We start from the raw sequence: 21032 nt of genomic DNA, 5'->3' as shown, positions 1-21032 counted from the left end.
ATAACAATTGACCATTGTACAGTACATCTTTCTGAAGACCCGTAAATTAGAGAACTACTGGCTTAAAGTTAGTGATTATGAAACAAATATGTATTTGTAGTTTCAGCTGCTTTTTTCTTCCTCAGCCATCAGGTGCTCCATCCATTTTACATTTCTGGGTTGAAGAATAAATGCAGTATTTTAGGTTATGCTACTGCCCATCTCAAATGTGTTGTGCCTGGGGACAGCCAATGACTTTCCATCTGCATTTGCTTAGCCTTCTGCTAGCACTTCAGTTCAGGGTGAAATAACGATACCAAAACTTCCAAAGGGGCAACGTGCTAAAGCCACTTCTGATTTAATTTTGCTAAGATCTAGTCACAGAAATCTATCTCCATGCCACAGAGCTCAAGAAAGAATTGTGACAGCATGGAGAAAATGTGAGAAGAGTAAACAGCTGCACACTTCCTTTTCTTCAAAACACTGAACAGATGGTGGGAATGTGAGTTGGTGCAGCCACTATGGAAAACAGTATGGAGGTTCCTCAGAAAGCTAAAAATAGAACTACCATATGATCCAGCAATCCCACTCCTGGGCACATATCCGGACAAAACTTTAACTCAAAAAGATACATGCACCCCTATGTTCACAGCAGCACTATTCACAATAGCCATGACATGGAAACAACCTAAATGTCCATTGACAGGTGAACAGATAAAGATGTGGAACATATATACAATGGAATACTATTCAGCCATGAAAAAGAATGAAATAATGCCATTTGCAGCAACATGGATGGACTTAGAAATTATCATACTAAGTGAAGTAAGGTCAGACAGAGAAAGACAAACACTATATGATATCACTTATATGTGGAATCTAAAATGTAGAACAAATGGACCTATCTACAAACCAAAACAGACTTGTGGTTGCCAAGGGGTAGGAGGGGAGGCGGGAGAGGGATGGACTGGGAGTTTGGGGTTAGTTGATGCAAACTATTACATATAGAATGGATACACAACAGGGTCCTACTGTATAGCACAGGGAACTATATTCAATATCCTGTGATAAACCATAATGGAAAAGAATATGGAAAAGAATGTATTTATGTGTGTAACTGAATCACTTTGCTGTACAGCAGAAATTAACACATTGTAAATCAACTATAATTTTAAAAAAGAAAAAAAAAAGGCCAAAACACTGAACAGAAAATACAATGTTATTCCCCTCCCAATCCCCATGGCCCAGTAATAACCACGACAGAGCCATTTACCTTTATTCTTCCTGGTAAGGACCTCAGCCTGTTCCCAAAGATCAAAGGCGGTAAGGACATGAGAAGTAATGGTGACATAGGAAGATGTCATGTTTTGGATGGTGACTGGGGTGCTGATGGTGGCGGGCATCCCCCCGCTCCCCACACTGCCAGCACTTGACTGGGATCCTATGGAGCTGGCTGGAGAAGGCATTGGAGAGAGGGGGGATGGTGTGCCTGTGCTTCTGGAAGGTGGAAGAAAAGAGAACTGGTTAGTCACCTGAACTCCTAGATCACAGATCTCCTGTTTCTGCAACTGCAGTCGAAGTCACAAGGCTTTAGCGGGTACTTGCCAAAATGACAATCACTTCTAAAATCACTTCTACAAGGTCAGAGAGGCACCGCACCCTTCACCTTCAGTATTCCAGAAATTTATTTCATAAAACACAGTGGGTTGGGGCCCTCCAAATGGAAAAAGTAACTGGAGAGACGTAAGGTGTTCTTCACTGGACATAGAATCAGGTGGGCAAATCTGTATTCCAAGTGTATTTCCCAGGCCCTTTACATATTTTACTCCCTTGCCTGGAATCCCTTCTCTCCCCAACCCCTATTCCAACTTCTCCTAGGAAGACAATACTTCCCCTGAGAAATGGTCCTCATCTCCGATATATTCATTCTCTCATCCACTCAATACACGTCACTGAGCTCCTACTCTGCACGTAGCTCTCCTCCAGACACTGGGGATACAGCACAGCTTCCTTTCTGTCACCACTTGAACTCGTCTCTTTGCGTTTATCACACCTCATTATACTTTTCTGTCTATTCCTTTTCCTGCCTCACAAGCACCTCACAGGCAGGGACCATCTCTTCCTAATCTCTGCATTTCTAGCCCTTAGCACAGGAGGTGCTCTGGATAAACACCTGCTGAGCCCATAACTGACTGAACAGAGGGCAGCCCATGAGGAGACTGGGCATCAGGGGACTCACACTGTGCTCTGTGTTCTCCTACTGACTGTCTACCTACACCTGCAAGTTCACAAGTGCCTTGATGCGGATCAAACGAGAAACACAAGTGAAGTCACTCGGTCGTTAAAGAAGTGATGGATATGAAATGGAAAGATGGGTCAGCAGCAGTGGCCTCATCACATAGTTACATCTGCCCTTGGGCTTCATGAACTCTAATGGATCCTAAGCAACCCCAGCAGAAAGTTCATTTTGAAGAACTAGAGCAGAAGCTCCCCGAGGGCAGCAATTCCTGTCTGCTTTGTTTACTGCTGCTTCCCTGCGCCTAAAGCAAGGTTTGGTACAAGGAAGGTGCTAGACAAATGGGGAAGGAGTGATCTAAAATCATGTGACTGACAACCTATTAACTTAGAATAATATCTCAGAGGTAGGAGTCATGAAAATTTTCAGAGGTAAAGAAGATGCTTCTCAATCAGGACTTTCTTTTTTTAAGAGAGGCCATATGGGAATCTCTTCTTTTGAATGTGCTGGAAATGGGGCAATCTTCTAGGTGACGTTCTTAAAATAGCAAAACCCGTCAGAACTGGGAGCTTTTCAAGGAATACGACTAAATTAAAAAAAAAAAAAAATACTAGGCAAGTACCAAAGGGAAGAAAATTCTATCTTCATCTTAAAAACACCCGCACAAGGACTCTGTTTTTCGACAGCTTATGGAACAAATGAGCAAAAAGTGGGGGGAAAAATTTAGCTAGAGATAGCTGTTTTCATTCTTAATATCACTGTTACAGACCCTGGAGAAGGGAGGAGGGAATTGGTTCCGGAAAGTTCTTGTTTACTGAAATGCTAAGACAGCGTGCTGCATAGAAGGAGAAAGGACCTTGGCTCTGGTTCCGCCGGCTCCGCCTGTTTTACATTGTTGGGCATATCCAAATATCCTCAAAGCTCTAAAATCCGGACCCTAGATTCTCTGTAGTTATCTTTTTAATTTATGTTGCCCAAACAGCAAACACCCTGATTTCTAACTATTCCTCAAAAAGGTAGAAATGTGCTAATGATTTCAGCTGAATGTGCAAATCAGCACATAGATGTAAACCATTTTTGAAACAAGGTCACAGCAAGAGGTAAAGAAAGAAAGAACTTAATTTTGGAAGCTATTTAAATTAGACTGATCATTACCTTGCAATGCACGGAGAAGGTGCCTGGGCAACTTTGGAAGAAGTCTTGAAGAAGTGTTCATTAAGAGTACGGGAATACTTTATTGCTATATCTTTTTTACAACGAAACATAGCCATGTTCAAAATGGACTGGCAACGCATGCTGTGAACATAAACATAAGTTGAAGTGAAGCATTAGCTCCGATTCATGAGTATCACACTACTAGAGAGAGCAAGCCACCTAACCTTTTCCCTAATGTTCACCCTAATGAACATACTGGGCTTTCCTCATCGATGCGAGAAAGTATATCGAGAATCTCACTGCACTGTTCACACTAACGTCAGAAGTAAATACTGGTGAAACAACACAAATATACAAGGATATAATTTAAGTCACAAGACCAAAGTCATCAGTAAAATGATGGGGTTGTAAAATGGCAGTAGATGCCATTTCATAATAATTAACCATCAGTGGGATTAACCCCTTGACCACACATCCTACCACTTTCTGGTAGTGATTTGCTTTTCATGATCATTTTCACTTTAAGCAAACAGATATGCAAAAGCAGGTGTAATTTGCTATTTAGACAAAGAAAAAAATACACACCATAAAACAGCAAATATTTTCTCCTGTGTTGGTGTTGTGGCATCCGAGAAGGATTTTAATGACATTATGAATCTATAGGAAAATACAAATGTACATCAGGTTAAAAAAAGGCAGTCAGAAAATCCCAGACACAAAGATATCTTATTATGTTTGTCTTGGTTTTATATTGATTTTTCCTGAAGATGTGAAGACATGACAGCAACGCAGAAGAAAAATGAGGCTTTGGAGCAACAATTCAGGCCATTCAGAAAATTAGGCGAGGACATGCCTTTTCTCTGACCTGTCCACCTGCTTGAACCCAAGTAGACTTGTATCCTTACTGAGTCCCCTCCTGAAATACAGGTAATAAACAAAGACGAGAGCTTCAGCTGAGATGAGAGGGCATCTGATAAGAAAGTAAAACTGGAAAAACCAACCCTCTCCCTGAAGGGTTTGGCATTTCACCACGCACTTGGCAAAATGATGCAGACCAACCCAGTTGTTCTGCTCTAGCACTTCATCTGGAATACATTTTTGGTTCATGACAAAAAAAAAAAAAAAAAAGTTTCTGGATCAGTAACTTTTTTAAAGACTCCCCTTTGTTAAGCTGTCTTCAGACCAAAGTTCAAATGGATTAAAGCAATAAAGGTAAGGACAGAGAAGTACTTAAAAGGAAGGCAAAATGAGTCTGCACTTACTTGATGAGGTCTAGGGTTTCTGCATAGATGGAGCAAGCCGACTTGGACGCTGGGCTTTCCAATTCCATGGCAATGCCACACTCAATAAAGGACAAGGCAGCTTCCAGGTACTTAAAAGCCTTCCCAACCTTGTCCGTCTGTGGGCGAAGAACAGGGTCACTGTTAAGCCTGAAACGGACTTTTACTTAGTTTCTCACATACATTCTTTACAGAAACTTCCCTACACTGTCCTAATTTAACTATGGCTAGAGAGAAGTGTGAGAACAAACAAACTCAATATAATAACCAAAGCCCGTCAGCTCTGACCTACTGAGAATTTTCTTTTACTAAAAATTCAGTAGGAAAGAAACAACAATCTTGTAATAAGACTATACTCTCAAAACCTTATTAAAGTACATATTCAAACTAAGGCACTCAGTACATGGTCCCCTTGTTACCAGTGTGCAATTACCCATCATATGATTTTCCTGGCAAATAGGTTATTCTACACAACTAGAATAGTGCAGACACAGTTTCTTTGTACGAATTGAAGTTTATCTTATAATAAGTAAAAAATGTTATGGTTTACAAGCATCTTAGATTTCATGTCAAACAATAATCTTTTTATGTATTTTAGAGCCCAACAGGTCATCTCCTCTGGGAGTCTGGGTTAAGGGCACAAGGCTATCCCCTGGGCCAACAGGGATAAAATTTCAGAGTCCCTTAACAGGAATGTAGAAATATGAATGCAATCAGATATTGGTGGTCATCTAACCCCGAATACATATTTTGTCACTTACGCTCTTCTCACTTGGTGGAATTCAGCCAACTTGACTGAGACTGTGCCGAGTCTCACTACATATGAGACGTCATATGCAGCACACGTTGTAAGAGCAACTGATCAACACGACATTTGCAAGGTTGTAGTTTCTGCTAATGTCTCTACTTTGATATGTTCAAAAAGAATGAATGAAAACCATAAAGGTGCAAGTGGAGTGTAAGGAGATGGTGACACATCAGCAAAGAAAGAAGGTTTGGCAAAGAAAGATGGCTACTAATTTTAATTTTTAAAAATAACCTGAGGGACTTCCCTGGCAGTCCAGTGGTTAAGACTCCGTGCTCCCAATGCAGGGGGCATAGGTTTGATCCCTGGTCGGGGAACTAAGATCCCATACACCATGCGGCATGGCCAAAACAAAAAAAAACTTGCTTTAAAAATATTTTTTCTAGGGGCTTCCCTGGTGGCGCAGTGGTTGAGAGTCCGCCTGCCGATGCGGGGGACACGGGTTCGTGCCTTGGTCCGGGAAAATCCCACATGCCACGGAGCGGCTGGGCCCATGGGCCATGGCTGCTGAGCCTGTGCTTCTGGAGTCTGTGCTCCGCAACGGGAGAGGACCACGTACCGCAAAAAAAAAAAAAATTTTCTAGAGAACCCAGGGTCAGAAAATTAGTGACAGAAAGAATAAAAATCAATCAGCATGTCCCAAATAATCAACAGTATAGGGCCTTATTGGTTTGCTTCACTGGTGCGAATTTAACTCTTCAAGTTTACTTATTCAATACCATATTCTTCATGGGATTTCCAAAATTTATATTGGCCTTAGGGTAGAAACAAAAGAAACTATACTAAAGCAATTTGCCAGTATCCACTTCCTTAAGTATTTTGTAAAGTTAATAATGAAAATATTCCTGTGATAACTCCATGTATCTCCTGAGACAGGGTTAAACTAGTAGAGTTCTAATTTCCTTAACAGTAAGTAAAATAAGAATAGAGGTGAAATACACTACTCTATATTCAGTTGTGCACTTCACTATCTGGAATGCAAGACGGTCATCTTTTGAGACATTGTGCAAGTAAAGGAGAATATTGTGAAGAGGCTGGCCATTCAGGCTTCTGTCCAAACTGGCATATTTTGAGAGTGGAATGAGCTAACATTACTTATTAAAATGGGATGCAATAGCCATAGGAAGGGAGAAAGAAGATGTGCATATGCATAGATTAAAAGCAACACAAAAAGTTCCCTGGAGTATTAATCTTGTTTGAATAATGAAGGAATCTAGTGCCCAGTGTCAAGATAAGTTTTTGATAACTGGCTGACAAAGTACTGAATATTTACTCTTTCTCAAAAATCAAAAGATTCATACAGTTCTAGTAACAGCCTTGGAGAACTGAAAGGAAGAGGTTAGAAAGATACCACTGTTTGGTGCTATCTGAGGCATCTTAATCTGACTCAGGTCATGTTGGTACAGGGTCACTTGAGAGATAGTGTCTAATTTGTGTTTGACTCTCCTACAGCATCCAGCATGGTAAGGACTCAATCAACATTTTACTCCAATGAATGGGGACCTGATAAAAGGGTCTCAGCCCAGCCCTTCCCAGCCTGACAAGAGATGCCAGGCTACAGACTGGGGTTGAAGAACACTGGGCTAGGATTTTGAGGCCACCATGGACTGATCTGATTCAATCCCCGTGGACCTCCAGAGTTTGTGGTTAGGTTTGCCTGTGGCAGAATCAAGGCAACCTATGCTGTTCTCTTGTGGTACAAAGTTCAACATACAGTATCTGTAGGGGTTTAGGTGTGGGGAATACACCAAGCAAATAAAGGCCCCAGAGTCTTAGATGCTTAAATATGACAAAGGGCAAGTATTATATAACTATACTGCAGCAGAGAAATAAAAGCATTATTTATGTATGCAATTAACAAAACTACCACCTTCCAGAAAGTCCAACAGCCACCAGGTAAAGAGAGTTCATTTCTTTAAGGCATGTTTGCCAACAGTGCAATCATCACCTTCACCTTAAAATTTCATCTGATGGTACTGGTCCACTGTTCGCTGTTAGCCTCTAACAGTAAACAGGGCGTTAAGATAATTTTGGAATGCAAACAGGCTACCTCACTTTTTGAAATGTTTTGGGGTGACCACAAATTGACCAGCTTTCAATAAGCCAGAGTTGTTTTTCACATCCAAAGAATTGATTCAGTGGGACAAGGAAGCCCTCATGTATATTAAATAAAACACTACCAGGTAGATCAACTTTCATTCATTTAGATATAAAACGTGAAACTAGTACTTTGTCTCTCTGCCCATGATCAGACGGAATCAGTGAAGTCAAAACAGTGTCACTTCCCTAGGAACTGAACCACTCAGCCCTCGCTCATTCCGACCCTGCTTACACTGCGGCCAATGTCAGGCCCCCCACAGCCCTACCCCCCCCACCCTGCCCCCAAGTCACAGTTAGTGATTTGGAACCAGACGGCAAGTGTTTGGATGGAAAACATTCCACCAAAGGGAGAAAGAGCCCAGACTGACCACTAATTCTGCTTTGTCCTTCAACCTTCTGGCCTCCTTCATGTGAAAATCTGCTTGTTGTCTGAAAGAGAAGAAAAGACCAGGGGTGGGTCACAGGAACCTAAAAGTATTGGACTGGGGCAAGATGACTTAAGACGACTGGAGGGGGACGAGGATGGGAGGAGAGGCGGGGCAAAGAGGAGGCAGGGGGAGGGGGAGGAAGGGGGAGGGGGAAGCAGCAGCATCCAGAGCCTTACTTGTCCAACTTCACGTGAGGCTTCCCTGGCTTGGAGTTACCATTTGGCAAAGAAGGCACTGGAAAACGATTTGCAGTATCTCCAGAAGATCCCTTAAAAAAGATCATCATACCGATCACCCTGTAACATTTCAGACCATTGGCCTAACTGTACCGTCTCTCTAAATTAGCCCAAAATAGTTCAAAAGCAAGGAACTCAAATGCTGCACGCTCTAGCTTGGTCAAGCACTTTCTCAGCTAGATTCAACTGAAACTGTAGATTTGGATTGTATCGGGGACACAGAAAAGCCATAAGACAAGAATGCCCAAGAGAACAGATTATCAACAAAGCCAAATTTAACATTTTCTCTTAAGCAATACACACACACACACACTCACCTACCCCAGGTTAACAGGAAGGAAGGAACCTGTATTCAAGAAAGTGGATACTTGTTCCCCCATTATCACTAATAATGAAAGTATTTGAGATCAAACATCCAAACCAAGAACTAACCAGGGTTATCATGTTTTACTGCCAAACACCTGATAGAAAATTAACACAAAAATCTATTCTGGTTTTTCACCTCTGAACCACTTTAAGAAGAATAAACTGTCGCCTAAATTATCAGGTAATATGAACTATCTTTTACTCTCCCTCTGAAAAGTAGAGCGTTAAGCACAAATAACTCATTACTGCTTTACTAAAAGTGACGAATAGCTCTGAAATACCATCGTAGAAAACTTATCTTATTTGGGCATTTAAAGTACAGACACACCGACATATTCCCTTTTGTACATTACTGCCTCCCCTCCTTACTTTGTGTTCTGTAGAGCTTCCAGGGCCCTTCCCCTCTACTTTTCTGTGCTTGGAAACAGAAGAGTCTCTGTGGTTGCCCTTGGTACTACTGGCACTTTTGGGAGGGTCCTGGCCACTGGGGTCTGCTTCCTGCCTTGACCTCTTTTGTGCAGGCTTGGCTGGCTTCTGGGAGGACGAGGATGACACAAGTGAAGGGGGAAGCATTTCCTTCTTTGAGGGCTCAGAGGAGGGCCTGGGCGTTCTGGAATGAAACATCATGCAAAACTAAGTTAAGGCAAAACATGAACCGTATAACTTAGGTGTTGAGTTATAAGGACAAAATGGCTGTTGACACAAAAGATAAAGATATCACAGAGCCATGAAATCCATTTTTGTAGAAAGGTCAAATTTCAGAGCCCTTTTTTTCTGATGCCTTTGAAAACTACAGTCCTACCTGTGAGTAATAAATGAAGTTGTATAATTTGTCACTAAGCTTGCGGAGTCTGCCAATGGTCTTACCTTTACCCAAGCAAGTCACTCTGCAGTAGCTGCTGCCCAACCTGCACCTTGTCTCTGACAAGCAGGCAGGCCCAGCTGCCACCTCCTCTCTGCCCCCTTCACATCTGACCCCTTCTCTCTCTCTCTTTCAAATCTCTGTTGGTTCCTACATGGTGACACGACTCACTTGTTTTTGCCAAGTCTTTTTGTGCTTTTGATAAATCTAAGTTTGCTGCCAAATGAACCGTTAATTCCTCTAAGGTCCTCGTGAAGGAAAACAAACAGAACTTAGCATATCGTCAAAATGAGCCCGACGAGTTCACTATTCTCTCGTTCTACTGCAGAAGAAAAGTGTTTTGCCGTGTTGCCATCCAGGAAGATTCGATCACCTTCGCAGCCTGTTCCTAAACTCTGTACTCACTTTGATTTAGAAGATTCTTTGTGGGAGGATGAGGGTGATGACTGCGATTTGACTTCTTTCTCCAGCCTGATTTTCTTGCTATCGTGGTCTCTTTCTGCTTCACCCTATTATTGTAGTATAACAGCAAATTATTACAAACATAATTGTACAGACAAAATAGAAAAAAATATGCAGCAAGGTCAATGAGAGCAATCAGACTTTTGGAAACTTCTAAACACACACAGAAACCTTATAAGTATCTACACTGTGTATGGGAGGGGGTGGTGGTGGTGAGGGCAGCAGACCATCTAGATTTGATGTGATTTGTACTGAGACGGATTTGTACATGAGGAAGGACTAAGGAAAGAACCAGGTTTTTTTCTACTCAAGAAGAAAACAGATTCGTTTTCCCATGACAACATGTATATCAAATTTACAGAAAGTCCAAAATGCAGGCTCCTTCCCCCTGGTCTGTGCTCACGTAATGGCCCTGTGGGAAGGAAGCTTTCTAGCAAGGACAGTGAAGCGATGGGTGGGAGTCCTTCAATCGACTCAGGTGCTTTAGAATTAAACTCCTCAACTGTCAGCTCACGGGGAGAGAAATCTGGGACACCACCAGCCAATCTAGGACAATCCCTAAAAAACCCGAAATCCTCTCTTAGAGCCTTAAAGGGAAAAACAACATTCTTCAAATGATCTCATTGTGGGAGGCCCCGGTTTTCACCACAGTCTCTCCCTCGTTCTCTGAATTTCTCCAAGAAAAATGAACAAATTAAGATGTGTAGGCTCAAGCTCTGCCCAGGCGCTAATCAGCGGCCTGGCCCTGCTCAAAAGGAGGGAAATAGCAAAGACATGCCCTTCCCTCCCCCGGCATTCTGCAAGCAAGCGTGCCTGGGTGTGCACCTCCATCCAGCCTTTCATAACTTCGCAGAAAACATCTCCCTCTTGTTTCAAAATGGACCACTGAAGATGGCTTATAAGGATACTTCGCTTTCATCTCTCGGTGTTTGCACAGGTGAGAACATTAAGAAGAAGGGAAAATATGGGTGGAGAAAAGAAATCCAAGGGAAGGCTGGTACTATGGTACCACTGGAAGCCGATTCCGCTCTGTCCAGCACACTCCATCCCAGAGCTGCACAGCACTTGGACACGGCTAGTCCACAGCGACAAGTGAAGTCAGGGACTTTGTCCAAAAAAGGAGAATGTAATCATTTTTCTACTGATGAAATACTGAAGTGGTAATTTTAGACACATTGGATTAAATTATTTATCACTGTTTTTTTTTCCTTTTTATATTCTTAACGTGGCTACTAGAAAATTTTAAGTTATGTATGTGGGTCACATTATATTTCTACTGGACGGAACTGTTTTACACACTTTTCTAGAGGTGATCTGCAAAATGGACCTTGAACTTCCAATGAGCTGATGCAACGAAAGAATTATTAAATGTACAGGTTATGTAAGATAAAAACAAATCAGTTGCTCAGAAACATAACCATTCATTACAGAAGACCGGGGAAAAAGGGTCTTGAGGGACTTAATAAGAAGAGAACACATGATGTGAATAAGCATATCCCACAGGCACGGCTGAAACAGTAAATTTCACACGGCTGTTTCTCACGTGGCAGGCAGTGCAGGCCGGCAGCACAAGCCTGGAGCACAGTTCAGGACAAATGAAAGGTCCTGGCACAGGCCAGGAGAGGCCTGTTGCAGCTCTGCCCAGCATGTAACTCACCCTCCATTCAACAATTCATAATGAACTCAATGTTGGCAGAGAAGAAAGAATAAACCAGAAGTGACTGGTTAAAATAGAACCCTACTACTAAGGGGTATCCCCTCATCACTACACCTACTGTGGCCAAGAGGCTCTGCTACCAATGGCCCCAGTGAATTCTCTTGAGTTTTAGATTAAAGGCCACACAGCTGGCCCAGCAAGCATTACAAGAGGGTGGGAAATTTATCTTTCGAAAAAGTCACAGAATTTGCTAAAATACCCAGGCAGATAATTAACTTGCACATGAAGTAGTTAGTAATACATACTTTTTTAAATGGAAGGCATTTCCAGGCAGTTAACGACATGTGGGATAAGTCCCCAAGACAAAGCTAAGCATAAACGGTCCACAAGGTTACTTTCTAAAGAAAATACCAAACCCCAGAGGTGGAATGAGAGTTAATTTTTGTTTGTATATCTTCATTCTGCTTAGGACATGCTAGTTATAACTAGAAACCAAAGTGGCAGGCCTTATAAACCACACATGAAAACAAGATTCATAGTGAGTCAATCCTCATAAACTGGTTTTAACTTGGGCTTGTGCCAATCAGTGACTCAAGAGAACAGCCCAAAACCAACAATCACCAAAGACTAACTTCAATGCTAGCTTTAACAACTATGTTGGCACTTTCTGGAATAATACACTTTATGTTGACATGTAGCAACTTAGAAGCTGGTAATATTCTGTCAGCTGGTAGAATGTAAGCCGTTAAACCAATTAAGCAAAATCCCCTTCTGTTGACTGTGCTTGCTTTGACCCGAATTCACGCCTGTGGGCCGGGGTCAGTATTTTTGTAGTTGGAACCCTCTTGTCTTCTGTAGGAAGAGTCCCGGGGGCATCCCCAGAGCAGGCACTCCGTGAGCATTCGTCAGCTGGCCCAGGAGCAGACCTGCACTACAACCCTAAGTGGGTGGATTTAGCAAAGCGCCATTAGAGAGGGAGTCATCTGATCCTGGGTGGCAGGAAACACACACTTGAATTCCAAGACTGGAAAACAGAAGGCAAGGAGTTCTTGAGATGTTTCTGGGTCAAGAAGCCATTTGAAAGTGAGGTGAGAGTGACGTACTCTCTTCAGAAGGAAAAAGGAGTCTCCTTTGCTCAGTGGCTTATCCACAGATCAACTCCCATTTCAGGGACCCCTGTCTAAGGTCTGGGTCTTGGACACTCCTTTTTTCCAGAAGGACAATGTCTCGACGGTGCCCGCATCTCCAACAGGAGGAGCCTGCTGGCCGATGACTGTTCCTGACTGACTTGTTTACTTTCCTTAACCTGCTGGGTCAGGCAGCCTCAGATTATCTGCCAAATGCAGCTCCACCTACAGAGTGGAGCAAAAGGGCAAGAATGAACACCATAAAAGGAAGATCTGGGACTGTGCTAGGCCAAGCCGGTTTCTGAAGAGAAGGCCTCCAGGGCAGCCTGCTGCCTGCCTCAGCACCTGACTCACCAACTAGGTGCCGCGGATAACAGGGGGCAGTGAAAGTGGCTTTTGTAGAACTAACACTTGTTTGGGGCCATAGTTTCTAACAGGCAGAAAGGTAGTCGACTCAGAGCTTAGCCATGATGGGGAGAGATGACGAGCATCTGGAAGGGAAACTAAAGTGTGGCAGGCACTAGGGTGGCAGGAGTGGGGACAATGGAGGGGTTGAGCCAGGGATGATATTGTAACAGCCCGTCAAGTACACTGATCTGGAAGTACGACCTCAGGCCTTTCTCCAAGAATGCCACCAACGCCCCCCAACCTGCACCCACCCCCTAACAGACACTTGCACACACACCCTGCTCCTCCGGCCCCACCCCACTAAAAGCAAGAAAGGTGTGAAAGAGGGACTTCCCTGGTGGTCGAGTGGTAAAGAATCTGCCTTCCAATGCAGGGGATGTGGGTTCAATCCCTGGTCAGGGAACAAAGATTCCACATGCTGCAGAGCAACTAAGCCCGCACGCCACAACTACTGAGCTCGTGGACCTCAAGGACAGAAACTTCGTGCCGCAAACAACAGAGCCCACGCGCCCTGGAGCTTGCGCACCACAACTAGAGAAGAGAAAACCCGCACGCCACAACTAGAGAGAAGCCCGCACACCACAATGACAGATCCTGCATTCCTCAACGAAGATCCCGCGTGCCACAACTAAGACCCAATGCAGCCAAAAATAAATACATAAATAATAAATATTAAAAAAAAAAAAAAAAAAAGATGTGAAAGAGAGCAAAGGAACCAAGATCCACTAGACTGGGAGGGGTCAGCATACTGAGCTCCAGAGCTGCTTTTGCTAAGCAGCCAAGTGATGTGAAGGCCTTTCTGGATCCCATCTAAAGAAGGTAGCAGCTGAACAAGAGACACAAGCGGTCTCAGCACTCCAATTCTAAATTCTATCCTCCTCTCCCACAGGGAAGCAAATACGCTTGGTAGCACATGAAGCATAGCAAAAGTGGAGAAGCAGCCTTTGGGGAAGTTCAGGTACTTTTCTGGGATTTGCCTCTGCAGGAGGTTCAATAAGACGACGCCACAGCAGGTAAGTCCAAGCTGACCCCATGAATGAGGCAGGTTATATTCACTGGGGAAAGTACCACAGAAAAGCAAAGGGAATCCACTCTTTTCCTTCTTTTTGGTGAGGGAATACACAGGCATTAGACTGGCCCTAAAACAGCTCTTCATATGATGCTTTTAGGGTAACTAACAGGCATGAAGAAATTAGATGTAAGTGGCTTTAGGAAATTATAGGGATGACTTTTCAAACCCTTGATGTTGAAGGATAATAACTGGGAATGTTGATCTGGAGAAACAACCCAAGAGAAAACAGTCAGATCTTGGGAAGGTCTGAACTAACCATCAAGCAATAAAAATGCACATTTTCCCACCAGATCCCATAACTTCCCTCCCCACTCCTCAAAACACACATAAACGATGGCACTGAAATGTTTGTCCAAAAGTGTCCAAGCTTCTTGGTCCGTAAAGCAGTTATTTATAAAAAGGGAAAGACCTGAATGAATGTAATCTCCCAGTTCTGTTATTTGTCTAAACGACTGTTGAGACAGTCTAGCATTTTATTTGAAAGACATCTATAAGGTGACTGAATGAAATGAGGTTATCTAAGAAAGCACCGAGAGCAATGCTTAGCTCTATGCATGTTTGGTGTGCTTTTAGAATCTTCTCATTTGCACTGCCCTGATTGTATATTATCTTGTGCTTCTCAGCTTCAACTTTTCTTCCAAGTCTGGAAAACATAAAGCTTAAAAATTATATAAAAGAAAATACAAGTTCTATTTTAAATTCTAAATTGTAATCAGGTTGAAGAAATTCTGTAGTTTATGTAAGGAGTACCATGTGAGTTAATGTCTATTTACCCTCACAATTTTCTCTTTTTTCTCATGAATTGTCCCCAACCCACTCCTTTAAAGTAGAAGAAAAAAAAGAAAAAGGGGGAAAAAAAATAGGTACATTTCTATAGGTGCCACATTTGATGGCTTCATCACAGCTATTAACAACTATTAACTCTTTTTTTTTTTCAGGCTTAAAAAGTATGTTTTTTAATATATAAGGAGAGATTTGGGGGGAATAATGGAATCCTTTTTTTAACATCTTTATTGGAGTATAATTGCTTTACAATGGTGTGTTAGTTTCTGCTTTATAACAAAGTGAATCAGCTATACATATACACATATCCCCGTATCTCTTCCCTCTTGCATCTCCCTCCCACCCTCCCTATCCCACCCCTCTAGGTGGTCACAAAGCACCAAGCTGATCTCCCTGTGCTATGCGGCTACTTCCCACTAGCTATCTATTTTACATTTGGTAGTGTATATATGTCCATGCCACTCTGTCACTTTGTCCCAGCTTACCCTTCCCCCTCCCCATGTCCCCGTGTTCTCGTAACTCTTTATGATCATTTTCTCACACTTTTGAGTCTAAAATGGCTTTAAGGGTTTGTTAACCCTCTGAAAATATTTGTTAAATTTTGTGCCAAGAGAGGGATGAACCTTTAAATAAATCCCACTAATGCCAAGGAGCAGGAACATTATTCAATGGCTCTCACTATATTCTCGTGGAGTTTTTTCTAGTGTTCACACTCAATATGAAGGAAATGAACAAGTCTTCACTATCCAAATTTGGGGGAAAGCACCTAAGCTTAAAGAGAGACCTGGGCTGCCCACAGAGCTGCCCCGCTTGTCCAAGGGTGGTGGCCAAAGGTACCCTGAGCAAGTGGAGTCAGGGTCCTGACAGGAAAGGGGGAGCCTGCCCCTCACAGAGAGAACCTGAGGTTATGATGTTCAGTATTAATACCACCACCTGGAATCCAGCAGGAAGCAAAACCAATGACACACAGTTCTCTGATCATGAAAGAGCTATACTGTTGGCTGATGTTTATATTTATCTGAAAGCTCCTAAGTAATGTTTCTAACCAGTGACATACTTCAGGCCAGGAATTCCTGGTTGTCTAGATCCATGATGTCTAAATGCACCACACTGAAGAGATTTCTTGGTCCAAAACACTAGCTTTATACAATCCTGGCCTGGTAATAAGGTTCTGCTCCAGAGCCTTAGGCATTAGGATCACCCGAGGAGTTAGAAAATAACAATGGGAGTGTGGGGCTGGGGGGTGGCACACATCCTGCCACCAGTACTGAGGGTTCCCCAGGGGACCGGAATGTGCAGCCAGGGTTTGGAACCACTGGTTCAGCCCCTGATCCTGTCAGTCCCACAGCAGGGAGGCAGGCTGTTCCCAGAGCCAGATCTCTCAGCTGCCTGCCAGAGCTTTAAGGCAAGCATGGACTTGCCTAAGATGAGGCAGTCATTATTTCTCCATCCTTTGAACAGAAAGATAAATAAGCTGCCCTAGGAGAGCTCAGCCAAGGGCTGGAAAAATGGCTTTCAGAGGGCACAGTTCATATACTCAACAGGGACAGCTGAATTTCCCTTTCTGGAGTTGCAAGCAGAGCTTCTAGATTTGCATTGGAGGATGGACTGGTCTGACAACTGTCTGGGGAGCCTCCAATTTCCAACATTTACCCCCAGTTAGTAAGTGTTTTAGAAGCTAATACTTCTCCCCTCTCCCCACTCCAGCTGATGCAGAAGGTCAGCAGTGGAGACTAGATAGTATTAGGGTAGCTGGGGGACAGGTGACAAAAGATTTCCCAGGAGGAGGTAAAAGAGTGTATTTTTGCTATTGATTCTACGTATAAAATAGGTCACTAATGAGAACCTACTGTATAGCTCAGGGAACTCTACTCAGTGCTCTGTGGTGACCTAAATGGGAAGTAAATCCAAAAAAGAGAGGATATTTGTATACATAGAGCTGATTCACTTTGCTGTACAGTAGAAATTAACACAACATTGTAAAGCAACTAAACTCCAATAAAAATTAATTTTAAAAAGATGATGTGATATACACATATGTACAAAATAAAATAAAATAAAACACACATCATGAAAAAAAAAGTATATTTTTGAAGATTTCTCGGGTATATTAGATGCAGGCACCTTTTCCTAGCCTGGCCCATCACAATTTTCTCCATAAAGTTTTACACCTCTTACAGGCACACATTGTTTTAAAAGTTATCAAGGACTTCCCTGGTGGTGCAGTGGTTAAGAATCCGCCTGCCAATGCAGGAGACACGGGTTCAATCCCTGGTCCGGGAAGATCCCACTTGCCGCGGAGCAACTAAGCCCATGCGTCACAACTACTGAAGCCTGCACACTTAGAGCCCATGCTCCACAACAAGAGAAACCACCGCAATGAGAAGCCCGTGCACCGCAACGAAGAGTAGACCCTGCTAGGTGCAACTAGAGAAAACCCAGGCGCAGCAATGAAGACCCAATGCAGCCAAAAATAAATAAATAAAAAAAAAAAAACAAAAAAAAAAACTGGGCTTCCCTGGTGGCGCAGTGGTTGAGAGTCCACCTGCCAATGCAGGGAACACGGGTTCATGCCCCGGTCCGGGAAGATCCCACATGCTGCGGAGCGGCTGCGCCCATGAGCCATGGTCGCTGAGCCTGCGCATCCAGAGCCTGTGCTCCGCAATGGGAGAGGCCACACAGTGAGAAGCCCGCGTACCGCAAAAAAAAAAAAAAAAAAAAAAACTAAACTAAAAGTTATCAGGAACCAGAATACACCCTCTTCTAGCTGAAACAGCACTGCCAATTGGCACTTGATCCCACCCCACTGGACTTGCCCGCTGCAATTATGGTGGCAATTCACACCCTCACGTCTCATTCGACAAGGCGCTCCAGAAACTGTCGCCCTTTACTATTTGGTAGAGTCACATTATATTTTTAACCTAGTGGAGTAATCAGTCAAATCAGACACGACAGCAGTCTTCATGATCTTTTTGTCCTTGTTATTCTTAGCTCAACTTCCACAACTGAGTAAGAGTTTTTTATGTATTTATAAGACTGTTTATATTCCTTCTCAGCAGGCAAGAGTTGGCCCTTCTTGTGCCTTTCACTCTGAATCCTGGGTAGGTTGGCTTGGGAATGCCACTGGGGGGAAAATTCACTCATCTTTCACCATCAAGAAGCAGCAAAAAAATATATATCAAGAGCTCAATAATTCAGAATAAAGATCGAAAGGAGACTGTTCAAAATAGTGTATATGTCCAAGTAACAAGGGTCTTAAATAATGCAGGGATTATTATTATTATTTTACTATGTTCATTCCTTAAGTGAAGCTTCCAAATACCATAATAAATGACAGATTTTAATACTTCACAATGTACCATAACAGCCTATATCACCCAAAAGGATGCCCTAACCATCTCTATAATAGCTCTAAACCTTTTTTTCATAATGCTCTGCTCATTAGTAAAAGTCATTAACAGGAGTCACAAATTCTAAATCTGGTGGTTTCAAATTAATGAGGTGTTAGGTGGCCATGAGTTAAAACATGGATATAATATCAGTATCAAAATGATCAAACTACAGGAGTAAAATTTAGTATATAGCACTCCTGTCAGTAATTCAGAATTCACATTTCAGTTCATGTAAGGTTTTAATTTCTAGGGCAAAACCTAATGAGCCAGGTGGTAAATACCAATATTATCACAATAGATAAAAACATACCCTTAATGCTATATTATTCTAAAGCAAGATATCCTTTTCAATGACTGCCTCATCTTTTTTTCAAACTAGCAAGACTTAAAGCAATCTGGCATTTATCAACACTTATCTGCAGTGAAAGACTAACTCTGGTATAGTCGCAAAGGCAACATGGAATCCAAAGATTTCCAGCCTCTTCTAAGACGATTCAGGGTTAAAATCAAGGGCCAAAGACAGCCCCAAGCCCACAGCAGGTATGTTCCACACCGTACGGGAAGGTCAGCCCCCCACTCACCTTTCTCTTTTTGGCCAACTTGCTTGAGTTTTCTGAGCTTCTCTTCTCAGAATCTGCCTTCTTCGCTGCCAAGGGCTGTTTGTCTTCCGGTTTCTTGGGGCGGCTGCCCTTCCCAGGAGGCTGGGGTATCCGAGAGAGGAGGTCCAGGGTAATCTTCACCATCAAGCTTTGCGGGAGCGGAGTGTCCCTGAGCGGGGAGAGCAGCTTGGTGTCTCTCAAAGGCACCAGGGGTTTGTCCTTGCGGCGGTCCTCCTGGACAACTACTGCCAGTCGGCAGCCACTAGTCCTGGCGCCGCCACTGCGGGCAGGGCCCTGGCTCTGGGTCAGAGGGACGAGGGCAAAGTGCTCGGGGCTCCTGTCTTCCGCCGCGTCCTTCGGAGGTGCCTTCGGGGGGGCCGGGGGGCCACTCCTGTGCTTCTTCCGTTCGCTGGGGGTGGGCGCCACTGGCTTGGGCTCACGGCTCTCTGCGGCACGGGGCCGCCCTTTCGTCTTCACCTTGGGCTTGTCTTTGGAAGGCTGGTCTTTGGAGGCTTGGGGAGGAAGTCCGGGCTCGCTCTCCACCAGCAGACTGGCGCGCGCATCTGCATGCGCATCCGCATGCCCCGGGGCGGAGGCCTTGACGGGCTTCTTGGGTTGTTTGGATCCCACGGTTTGCCTCTGTGGGGGCTCCTGTTGGGCAGGGGACTTCTGACAGCTCCTCTTGCCCGCATGGGGGCCTTCAGAAGGCACCCGGGGGGCTTTGCTGGAGCTTTTGGGGGGAGGCTCTTTGGACTCCGAGCGGTCGTGACCTCCAGTGGCGCCGTCGCCACCCTTGCCTTTACTGTCCGGGTGCCGGGCCGGGGGCACGGCGCTGCCCGGGGCCTCGGCGGGCGGCGCGGGCTGGCTGACTTTGGTCAGCCAGTTGTCCAGCTGCCATTTGTTTGTTGTCGGAGGTTCGGGCTACAAACAAGGAAAAAGAAGATAGGGTTAACTGACCAATAATGATACTCTTCTGGGTTAGTCACCCAATCCTACAGGACTGGCCGGGAGATGCAATCACTCCAAACCTAAGAATTCAGGTCCTTTTAACCCCCCTCTAATTATAGGTCAAATTCTATAACAATTAACTCTTAAAACAATCTTCCAATTTTTTCATGCTACAGGAATTTTGCTGTGGCTGACACTAATAATAGACCATTACATACTGACCAATGTAGACCACTGGCAACTGCGGAGAAATCTGTGTAATAAATATTTTGTTCCACTGGTAATTACCATATAATTTAAACAGAATTTTCACATTTTGGCTTGTGAACTATTCTGTCAGAAAATGATAGGGAAAAATGAAGACTAAAAAGAATCTTTTCATCAAGGATTTTCAGAAGAAGGTCAATGAATCAGTCTTAGTGATTATGGATGGGTTTCACGCTTTATCCCTTTTTTTGATGTACTTGTCAACTGAAAATGACTTTCTTCAAGACGATTTCATTTCTCTTATTCACTTAAAAATATTAATACATGACACAGCTTTCAGTTTATCATAGATACACTGTCTTCTGATTTTCAAATTTTACAACTGGGTAAAAAGAACCAAGTGAGGTCACATTTGCCAGCCATTAGTCCCACTTGAATTCTTTAAAAATCAAACATGAAGTCTCCTGTTACAGGCAGTCTCTGAAATAGCACCTATTTTTCTAAGAAACACAGGGAGGCTCCAGAGCACACAATTAAGAGCAGTGAGATTATACTGATTATCTGTGAAACTCGCTTGGCAAATAAACAGAAGTCCCTGACTTCTCCTGTTATCTTAACAGGAGATATCTTGTTAAAATCTTTGTTGCTAACTGACTATTGATGCATCCCACTCTCTCTCTCCAAATGGGATATTAGATCTTATTAAAACAATGATGAGGACATCTTTATCTCCAAACTCTACTATTATGTCTTGCACACAGTGGTGTACATGAGATATTTATTTGGGCTTTTTCATGGGTGTATTACTGTACCTATAAATTTTATGCTATTTGGGAAAATATTCATGCCTTAATAAAGTAAGTAATGATTACTTTTTTTTAAAAAAAGGACAGTATGTCACTGGCATGCTTCATGCTTTTAAGATCCTTT

The 21032-nt window shown here is 43.3% G+C and overlaps 1 protein-coding gene across 5 annotated transcripts in view; it reads right to left on the bottom strand.

Moving 5' to 3' along the window:
- The window catches only part of AFF1 (ALF transcription elongation factor 1), a 207537-nt gene that overhangs the window by 7356 nt on the left and 179149 nt on the right, over positions 1-21032 (bottom strand). For all 5 annotated transcript variants that reach the window (XM_082838935.1, XM_082838936.1, XM_082838937.1 and 2 more), the window contains 9 exons: positions 18930-19868; positions 9853-9956; positions 8955-9195; positions 8160-8251; positions 7924-7984; positions 4633-4769; positions 3956-4027; positions 3371-3511; positions 1253-1476 (listed from right to left, as the gene is read on the bottom strand). In XM_082838935.1, coding sequence (XP_082695061.1) covers positions 1253-1476; positions 3371-3511; positions 3956-4027; positions 4633-4769; positions 7924-7984; positions 8160-8251; positions 8955-9195; positions 9853-9956; positions 18930-19868 — 2011 coding nt within the window. The remainder of the gene's footprint in view (positions 1-1252; positions 1477-3370; positions 3512-3955; positions 4028-4632; positions 4770-7923; positions 7985-8159; positions 8252-8954; positions 9196-9852; positions 9957-18929; positions 19869-21032) is intronic.

This window comes from Leucopleurus acutus, assembly GCF_964270905.1.
Source record: "Leucopleurus acutus genome assembly, chromosome: 4".
Taxonomy (NCBI): Eukaryota; Metazoa; Chordata; class Mammalia; order Artiodactyla; family Delphinidae; genus Leucopleurus; species Leucopleurus acutus.
The sequence above is the reverse complement of the archived record's forward strand: the minus strand, read 5'-3'. Positions and strand labels throughout refer to the sequence as shown.